The sequence below is a fragment of the Lygodium microphyllum genome, chromosome 3, assembly GCF_053477565.2.
Source record: "Lygodium microphyllum isolate KBCC chromosome 3, Lygodium_microphyllum_v1.1.10, whole genome shotgun sequence".
Lineage (NCBI taxonomy): Eukaryota > Viridiplantae > Streptophyta > Polypodiopsida > Schizaeales > Lygodiaceae > Lygodium > Lygodium microphyllum.
Window position 1 is genome coordinate 184,864,877 of NC_141137.1, and position 10,367 is coordinate 184,875,243.

Genomic DNA, 10,367 nt, shown 5'->3' on the forward strand with positions numbered 1-10,367 from the left:
CACCTACTTGTGTTAAGTTTTGGTAGTGGCAGGAACACTTTGCCTCGCTGCCTAGGGGGTGTGCCTACTCACTAGCAGATGTTTGTATGACATACTTGGGTGTTGGATTCATGCTTATCAACAGTCATATGCTTATGCTATGCCCGCATGATGCTGGCTTTGGTCTTGGTAGTATCTGATTGCCTTGGGATCCGATTTTGGCATTGTTAGCTCTCTTTTATTGAAATCTGAAATTTATTTCTTCTAGTGCTTTGCAGATAACAGAGATACACTCTATGTATGCACAGTGTTGGCTCTTGGACTTAAGTGCGTCCTTTCATGTGACACCTTGCAGAGAGTGGTTTCATTCATACCGTACTGTTTCGAGTTCTGTATACTTGGGTGATGACAGCTCTCTTGATATTGTGGGCATTGGTGATGTTAGGCTACAGTTTCCTTCTGGCAGTAGTTTTGTTATGCAGGATGTACGTCAACTTGATGATGCAGGATATCATGTATGTTTTGGAGACTCTGCATGGAAGATCACTCATGGCAGACTTGTGATTGTGAGAGGTGCCAAGGCTGGCAGTCTCTACCCCTTGATTGTATCAGCTTCTTCCCTTGATCATGTTTTGTCTATGGGTTATACCCCACATGTATCTCTTTGGCATGCCCGTTTGGGCCATATGTCTTTGAAGGGAATGAAAATGCTTTCTGGTTTGCAGTACTTACCGCCCCTTGATTATGCATGTTTTGATTCATATGAGCATTGTCTTTACGGTAGGCAGACTAGGTCTACGCATAAGAAGTCTAGTAGGCCACATATGAGTGAGCCCTTGGCATTGGTACATTCGGATGTCTGTGGGCCCATGCCTTGTCAGTCTATGGGTAGTGCAAAGTATTTTGTTACATTCATAGATGATTTTTCACGGAAAGTTTAGGCTTATCCCATTAAGCTGAAATCCGATGTCTTGGCTGTGTTTCAGAGATGGCTTGCATTGGTTGAGAACCAGTCTGGGTATAGGCTAAAATGCCTAAGAACAGATAATGGGGATAAGTATGTCTCATGTGCTTTTGAGCAGTTATGTGATGAGAGGGGTATTAAGCGTCAGTTGACCACCCCCTATACTCCCCCCCCCCCTCCCCCCTCCAAAGAATGGTTTAGCTGAGTGGATGAATAAAACCATCTAGGAGCATGTACACAGTATGCTTAGCCATGCAGGCCTACCACAGAGCTTTTGGGCTGAGGCAGTTAGTACATCTGTGCATGTCATAAACAAATCACCCTCTAGTGGTTTGGATTTCCAGGTTGCAGAGGAGGTATGGACTGGAAAACCTCCCTCTTATGCGCATCTCCGTGTCTTTGGATGTGAGGCATTTTGCCATGTGCCCAAGGATAAGAGAAGTAAGCTGGATCCCAAGAGTGTCAAATGAATTTTCCTTGGTTATGGGGATGTAGGCAAGATGGGTTACCGTCTCGCAGGAGCGGAAAGTCATCTGCAGTCATGATGTAGTCTTCCATGAAGACAAAATGCATAGGCAGCCTGAGAGAGTTGTTGAGATCTGCAGGGTCATATTTCAGGAGGAGCCGAGAGCTCCCGCACAGCCAGTTGGATAGCCTATAGCTGCAGCAGATGCTCATGGTCAGGGTATTGGACAAGCAGTTGGGCAGGCAACAGAGCCTGCCGTGAGACGGTCTACTAGAGACAGACATCCACCTGATAGATTTCAGCCCTCAATGCATTATGTATTGGTTACAGATGCAGGAGAGCCTTTCCCCTATGATGAGGCTATGTGCAGGGGTGACAATCACTCCTGGGAGAGGGCTATGCAGTCTGAGATAGACTCCCTATAGAAGAATGACACTTGGGATTTGGTTTCCTTTCCTACGGGGAAGAAGGCTTTGCCATGCAAGTGGGTGTACAAGCTAAAAAGTACCCCTGGACACCCCAAGCCGGCATACAAGTCTAGATTGGTAGCAAAGGGTTTTAAGCAGGAGCATGGTGTGGACTTTGACGAGGTCTTTTCTCCTGTGGTTAAGATGACCACCCTGCGCTTAGTCTTGGCTTTGGTTGCTCAGCTTGACTTGGATTTATACCAGATGGATATCAAGATGGCTTTCTTACATGGGGACTTGCATGATGAGATTTATATGGAGCAACCTAAGGGCTTTGCAGAACCTGGCAGGCAACACCTAGTGTGCAAATTGAAGAAAAGTCTTTATGGCTTGAAATAGGCACCTAGGGAGTGGTATCATAAGTTTGATGCCTTTATGCAGTCACAAGGCTATAGTCGGAGTGCTATGGATCCGTGTCTTTACACGAAGAAAGCCCGTGATGGTTCTTTATTGATTTTGGTACTCTATGTGGATGATACGCTAATAGCAAGGAAAGCTCATGATGAGCTAGATGCTCTTAAGGCTCAGCTCAAGAAGAGCTTTGAGATGAAAGATCTGGGACAGGCCGCTCACATACTTGGTATGCGCATTAGACATGAAAAGCATCAGGGACTCCTCTACTTGTCACAGAGGGAGTACATTCATAAAGTCCTTGAGTGCTTCCGCATGCAGGAACTGAAAGTCACCGCCATTGCACACTGTAGGTGGCGGGCACCTGCCACCGTCACTTTATTCTTTATTCTTTTAGTGACTGTTTGAATAAAGGAAGGCCCGGTCACACATTGTGACTGTTGGAGTTCCCATTTCTAGTCTCTCCCTTTCTTGCTCTTGCTCTTTCGCCATAGCTCTCGAGTCCAACCTTCGATCCGTCTCTCCCTTTCACTAAAGAAAGCATTGCCATGCCTTTTCCTTTAGCGATGATGTAATATGCAATGTTAAAAGCAGACCTTCCCCTGCCCCACCCAATGTAAATATAGGAGGAGGGTATCATTGTGAGCAGGAGAGCATTCCCTGATTCCAATTGTAAGAGAGAGGAGTTGTGGCCATCAACTCTTTTATAACAAAACTTTTGTTGTTCAACTCTCTACACCTTGCCTTCTTACTCTAACTTCAACCTAATCCTTATCAAATCTTCTTCCATCATCTCTTCCTTACCAAGCACTCTATTATCCACCCTACTTCAAGAGCCAATCAAGATCATTACAATATGATAGCCCCAAAGAGAAGAAGTGTAGTTGCCTAGTGACGAGTGGAGCAAGCAATTATGATGATAAGTGCAGCCCCTCTTCCACCTCCACTAGCGGCTTATCAAGTAGCTTAGGTAACTTTAGTTAAGTTATATTTTTTGCTAGAGGGAAGGCCCTTTTCTTTCTCTTAAAACCATGAGGTTAAAAGTATTATACTTTAGTCAAGATACCTAACCAATCAAGCCCTTATCTTTTTAAGAAGAACATAATATATAATTGTTAAGTAATGGAGCTAGTATTTGTTTTGTTGCTTAGCATGGCTACATCTTGTCGCCCAAATGAATGATGATATCCTTAAACCAGCCTTCATGAATCAAAGGGCAATGGACTTTACTTTGCAAGAACTTAATCTTAATAAAGAAAGATTCAACAACAAAAAACAAATTAAACACTAGAGCTAGAATGCTTCTACACATAGATACAAAGAAAGATAATATTAAAAAGTACTAGATTGGCCTCTTCAACTCACACTTGTTTATGCATGGGGCACCATCCACAGCATGCCATCGCTCAACATAGAGAGAGAGGGAGAAAGGTAATCATAGTCAAATGCCACCTGCTCAGAACCATCACTTGGAAGCACATTGCCATGGCTCAGTGATTTTGTGTGTGTGTGTGTGTGTGTGAGCGCACACGCATGCGTGCCTGCCAATGGAGGATGGTGGGGATATATACATATCATATTAGAGGGTGAGGGAGGGTGCGAGGTCAACAAAGGGCACTTGTAACTTGGAGAGAGAGAGAGAGAGAGAGAGAGAGAGAGAGAGAGAGAGAGAGAGAGAGAGAGAGAGAGAGAGAGAGAGAGAGAGAGAGAGAGAGAGAGAGAGAGAGAGAGAGAGAGGGTGGGGGATAAGAGGAGAAAAAGAATGGTAAAGAAAAAAAGAGAGGTGTTTTTTCACTAAGACTCTAGAGTCTCAAAGCTTTCATACTTACACAGTTATGAAACCTTTTAATAATAATAGTAAGAGAAATAAAAAGGTAGGTCCATATGGAGATAAAGGGAGCAAGAAGTTAATGCCCCCTCCCCCACCCAAAGTAAAACTCAAGCCACCCCAATTTATAATTTTATACCAAATATGCATCTTTTTAAACCAAAGACACAAATTCCTATGTATTATTCTATATTACTTATTATTAGCCATTTTTTTAGATCTCTCACAGACATAACAAGTATATGTCGTGAAGCTTTGAAGATCCAAAGCTACATGTATATGTTTTATCAATTTCAAATTACATAATCAAATTCCTATTTTAGCTGCTTGAGACGTACCTCCTTGGGATACCCAAGGACTAATATTGAGTAGCTTCCAAATCACTTATCCTAAGCATCATTACCTATATTCCATGAAATGCACGGGCTTAAAAAATACATAGCTTTTGGATCCACCTTATTGTGGAAAGCGTTTGATTTGACCCATGAGGATTGACATGAGGTTCCTAATGACTCAATTACAATCACTAACATCATTTTAGCATTAAGTTAAGAAAGCCATTTGTGTGATCAATCAAAACTCGAAGCAAACAAGCACCGCACTCGGCTCAATGAGAGTGAGAAACGAGGAGTAGGATGTTGACCCCTTCGCCTATAAGACATAATCTCACACCGATCTCCTAAAATAATGATATGTTAGGATCTAAGACCTAAACCCTAAGGAAGTTAGCATTCAACTCTAAACCTATTCATTGAGAATCAGAGATTTGAAAGCCATACCTATTTTAGCGACTCTCCAAGATTTATCGAAAGATTTACATGCTTTCGGATGTGAAGTGCCCTAATTATTATTGACATTTGATGCAAAGCAGTGAGAGAATCTCAGCAGGGGGTGTGTAGTGTACCCTTATTGGACCCTTTTGCATGTGAGATGCAATGCTTGTTCTTCAAGTTACCTGTGCCCTCAAAGGTTTTCTTCAAGTTACATGTGCCCTCAAAGGTTCGGTAGTTTTAAGACTCTTCATCATGGGAAAACACTCCTCTTTTGAGGATCCTCTCTCTCTCTCTCTCTCTCTCTCTAACTCTCTCTCTTGCCTTCTTTTCGTTGTGGGCAAAACTCTTTCCCCCTTTCTGGTCCCTACACAGTATCCCAGGTGTTCCTACTACCGGCTCACAGCTTATGAGCTGAAGCCCTGTGTTCCGTTCCCTCCCTTTTCCCTCTCTCTTTGTAGGACCCATCAGCATCTATTCCTTCTCATTCTTCCTCTCTTCTTCTTCTTCTCTCTCTCTCTCTCTCTCTCTCTCTCTCTCTCTCTCTCTCTCTGTTTGTGTGTTCGTGTCTCTGTCATTCCGTTGCTTTGCTTGGATAACTCTCTCGTCTAATCAGGAAACCCCGATTGTAACATTATTGGCAGCCTCTATATTGAGCTGGGGATCATTGGCAGCATCTTGATTTCAATTTCTTACTTTCAATCTCCCGAGACAAGTCCACTAGTATCATCAGCCGGTTTTGACTATCCTTTCTTACAAGCAAAAACAAAGAAGCTCTTTATTTTGGAGGCTACTTGTGCAGATCCTGCCATAATTTCACTGTATTGATTTGATGATTTTAATGGAGAGTTAATGAAGGCCCCTGAATCAGATCTGCCCTTTAAGATACAGGATGTAGTTTGATCTGCAGCTCCAAGAACATATCATATCAAGCCAGTGTTGCGACTGTCTGCTTCAGGGTTTCTCCTTTGAAGTCTGGTTTTTCTGGTCTAATGGAAGGCCTGGGCCAAAGCTATGAGGCATTCGTTGAGCGCCTGCAGTCGGATTTCACCGCCTCGTCTGCTGCTGCCAAGGGATCAGGACAAAATGCCAAGAATGGCTCAAACAACAGCAGCTCAGTTGCCAGTCACAATGGGTATCCCTCGTACTCTTCGAAATACGTTAGCTTCCCTTCTACCTCCAATGCCTTCACAGTAAAGCAAGAACTCCCTCCATCACCTTCGGATTCCTCAGTGAGAAGTGGCTCTTTGTCTCTGGATGTCAACATGCAAGAAAATGGCACTTCTCCTATGTCAGGGCAAATGCAGGCCTTCAGTACAGATGTGAATCTCATGCCAGACATGCCTTCTCGCAGAGGGCACCGGAGGGCTCAATCCGAAATCCCCTTACGATTGCCCGATGATATAACCTTTGATCATGAATCTGGCATGCTGGAAACTCCAACCCTCTCAGATGAAGCAAGTGATGACTTGTTTTCTATGTACATCGACGTGGACAAGCTCAATTCACATTCTGCAACATCTGCAGCATTGCCTAGCTCCAAGTCTCCATCAGATGCCCAATCGCTGCCTCCCACACAACCCCACCATATGCGAAGTGTGTCAGTTGATGGTGTGTTTGCAGGCTCAAACAATAGCAGGGGTGCACCTGGAATGAATCTGGATCAGCAGCAAAGGATGCGACATCAGCACAGTAGTTCTATGGATGGCTCAGTGCCAATCAAGCAGGAGTTTCTCTCGTCTGAATCACATGAGGCCAAGAAAGCAATGGCTGCTGACAAACTGGCAGAGCTTGCGCTGTTGGATCCTAAGCGGGCTAAAAGGTGAGATTGTACGGCCCATATATGTTTGAGTATTTCAGCCAAGTGTTTCTACCACAGTTATCTGTTTCTGTCCATTCAGTTTTAGTTTATCTTTTGTGCTGCTTACATGATGGATCTTCGTCTCAAGTGCTTTTTGCATTGCATATTCTTTCTTGTTTTTTGTTGGTGAAGCCTCATTGGCTGCACCATGAGGTTCCCTGTATTTTCTCATTCTAGAGATTGACACTGTACTTTCAAGTGCTCTGCTGGAGGAATTTGATATATTTGAACGGCTTACCAGTGAAATCTGAGTTTGGTTCCACATTACCTGGAACTTACCAGTGAAGGAGGCCAACATTGGTTGATTTTCTTATTTGATAAATTTTTGAACAGGATTCTGGCAAACCGGCAATCAGCAGCACGTTCCAAGGAACGCAAAATGCGATACATTTCGGAATTGGAGCGCAAGGTGCAGACCCTTCAAATTGAAGCTACCACTCTCTCTGCTCAGCTAACAATGTTGCAGGTAGTGATCACCTGCTATCTGTTGGTGTGTGAGCTCATACACTTTCTGTATTTATGAGAATGTAGGATTTCTCACTTATTTGGTGTTGATTTGTGGTAGTTTTCTTATTTGTCCTAGTAGGAAAGGCTGATTGAATGCATTGAGTGTGGGTGTGGATATCTTTGTAAAGTTATGATGTGCCAGATCCAATTAGCTGTACAAATGAAACATGTCAAATTTCAAGTCTATTTATTTTCTCTTACTATTCTCCTTGTGTTTCTACTTTTGTAGAGAGATACTTCAGGGCTGACATCAGAGAACAGTGAATTAAAACTTAGGCTTCACTCTATGGAACAACAAGCTCAGCTTCGAGATGGTAACAACTGCACGATGCTTAGTTCCTCTTGATTTTGTGTTTTTCGATATGAGACCTCCATTTACTAAGTTGAAATGTGTTAATGATGAATTCACTTCGCCATTTAACCAGGAAAGGCCATGTTTCTTTCATGTCCTCTGTCTCTAAAGGCATAATTTCCTTGCTGATTCTGTGCATCTGAAGCTTGATGCTCATAAGAGAATGAAACAGGGACACTAGCATTCCTTAAAGCAAAGCTTTAAATGTTCTTGAAACTGATGCTTGGGGATGTTGCAGATTGCCAAGCAGGTTACTTGAATACGGGGTTATTCTGTTCTGACAATCCTTTCCAACAAGCTGTACCATCTTATGTGTGAACGGAACCAAAATGCAAAAAGTAGTACTGAGCAACTAACAAAACTTGCTGACCTACTCAGGTCCATGGGTCATGGGTGCCTTTAGGATCATACACCATTCCTGTAGCTTCTACAAACTCCTTGTGGATTAACAGGTTCACCGTTCAAGCCATCCAATCTCTGGCCGTGTGTAATTTTTATTATTTGCAGCCATGTCCTATGTTCTCAGGCCACCATTTTGCTGCAGCTTAGAGAATTCCCATCCTCTTTTCCATCCAGGCATTGGGATGGTGTGGGATCAGTCTGCATACATTTCAAAAGCCATACACAGGCATAGTAGGAAATGTAGAGGGTTGGACATCAGACTCACCTCTCAGCCATAGGGCCAATACAGGCTCACCCTGAGCCTGGGAACAACATTGAAGTGTGTGTGGATGGATCTGCCAGTCCAAGTGTGGTGATCAATGTGGCACAATTGAGCACTTAAGCTTTTTAGAGGACTCCTTGTGTGCCCTACCTAAGGGCAGCACACAAGAGCCTGTAATCACCCTAGCCTTAAGGTGCGTTCACACCAAATGGCCGATTGGTCAGTTGTCAATGCTACTGTGGGTGCTGTGCTCATTCTAGATGTCCAAGGATGTAAAACACTCTGCTCTCATTTTGTCATTTCTTAAAACTGAAAAACGAATTTCCTGTAGTTCAAGATGGAAACATGTTTTAGCTTGCTCAATTCTGTCTCTAGTATACTGATGAGGAAGAGTCAATTTATTGATAAGTTATTGGTCTCATCTTTTTCAGAAGAAAGCAACAGGGGGAACATTTTTATTAATTCCTATCATTCCACTTGCCTTTTCTTTTCTTTGTGGTCATATTTTTAAGTGGACTGTAGCTGCATCTTTGCATACATACATACATACATACAGAAATACTCCGAGAGAGAGAGAGAGAGAGAAAGAGAGATTTTGTGTGATGTGAACTTATGGTGAGTCATGGTATTATGGTGCTTGTCCTAGCCCTGAATGAAGCATTAAGGGAGGAAGTGCAGAGGCTGAAGCTGGTCACGGGACAGCTCAATGCCAGTAATGGACAGATTGTATCACACCCTCGGCAGCCACTTAACCACCAGCAGTTTTTTCAGCAAATGCAACAAATGCAGCATGCACATTCATCATTTAATGGACAATCACAGGGAGGGCACCAGGAAGGTTTCCAATCTGGTGGGTTTGGGTCAGTAGTAGCAGGCCTCAATGGCTCAGGGATCTCGCAAGACAGTATGCAAGCTGCAGGTTCAAATGGCACATCGTTTTAGCTTTTGAAGTGTCCCAACACTGTTATGTGTACTTGAAAGCAAGAGAGCTAAGCCACTGAGTTCATACAGAACAATTTTGCTGGTGTACACTATTTGCCTGCATACAGTAATCACATTCTTTGGTTATTAAAGGCAAAGGTCGGAGAAGTCAATTCTTTATTCAATGGATTTATGCTCTGAGCGATTCCAGTACAAGAATATAGCTGTTTTGTAATGAAGATTAGCAGAAGATTCCCCCCGCTCCCAGGGCCCAAATACCCCACACTCCAAAAGGCAGTATTATTATGTTTCAGCCAGAAAGATTCATGGGGGTTTCCCCATCTTTTGTGCTGGTTTTGACTTACATGCACAGGTGTTACCTCCGAAGAGTTGTTAGTGTTGTATTCCATCTTTTCAACTTCATTAAGATTAGTCAAATTGTAGCATTGTAAGTACATATGCTTAAAGAACCTGGTTAATGTTGCACCCTAGTTGTCCATGTTCTCATGCACTGTGCACGGATGATCAGCCTCATTTCTTCAGGGTCGTTTTCTCCTGTGTGTCAGTGACATATAACCAGACCTCATTATTTTGATGCTCATCAGACATTTATTCCATCCGCTCTATTTCAATAATATACTTATATGTTCCATTTTGCAATGATGTCAATTATTTCGTCCCAAGTAACTTCGCACAGCTGAAGGCATATAGACATTTCAACCTCCACTCTCTCCACATGGGGTGGTGATTGTCATTGTGAACACTCAACATGTTAGTTTCAACGCGTGCTATGCTTTCTGATCTTCTTTTGTTTAGATATTATACTGACTGTACTGACAAGAAAATGTAAGGCATTTTCTGTTAAACCTATTGCAATGATGTAGGCTTTGAGTACACTGGATGGAATGACTCTCAGGAGGCTCACTGAGCAGAATGGTGTGTAACCAAGATGGAATGATAATCAGGAGGCTCACTGAGCATGGAATGATTATCGGTAACCTCTCCGGGGGCATTGGGTCAAATTCATGGATCATGTGTTTGCCTCCAATCTATTTTGAGAGCATGTGGTAGAATTGATGTTGGCATATGAATCAAAGCCTTTTTGTATTGAATCAAAACCGCATGTAAGTAAACATTCCTTCCAGGAGTTTGACTCCTTGCTATACAAGGCTACACGCCCAGGTTTGTAAGTTTAAGATGACATGGAAGTGGCTACTGATTTGTTTTGTAAAGCATG

General features: G+C 42.9%; 1 protein-coding gene across 2 annotated transcripts; it reads left to right on the plus strand.

Moving 5' to 3' along the window:
* Positions 1 to 5,155: 5,155 nt before the first annotated feature.
* Positions 5,156 to 9,785, plus strand: LOC148039288 (putative transcription factor PosF21). Of its 2 annotated transcripts, none has more exons than XM_087675184.1 (4): positions 5,156 to 6,647; positions 7,020 to 7,152; positions 7,423 to 7,507; positions 7,784 to 8,849. In XM_087675184.1, the coding sequence occupies exons 1-4, from the start codon at positions 5,818 to 5,820 to the stop codon at positions 7,861 to 7,863; spliced, it is 1,128 nt and encodes a 375-aa protein (XP_087531310.1). In that variant the 5' UTR covers positions 5,156 to 5,817; the 3' UTR covers positions 7,864 to 8,849. The 2 variants fall into 2 exon arrangements, with proteins under 2 accessions (XP_087531310.1, XP_087531308.1); XM_087675182.1 differs by lacking the exon at positions 7,784 to 8,849 and adding an exon at positions 8,856 to 9,785 and having other exon boundaries at positions 5,163 to 6,647.
* The last annotated feature ends 582 nt before the right edge of the window (positions 9,786 to 10,367 follow it).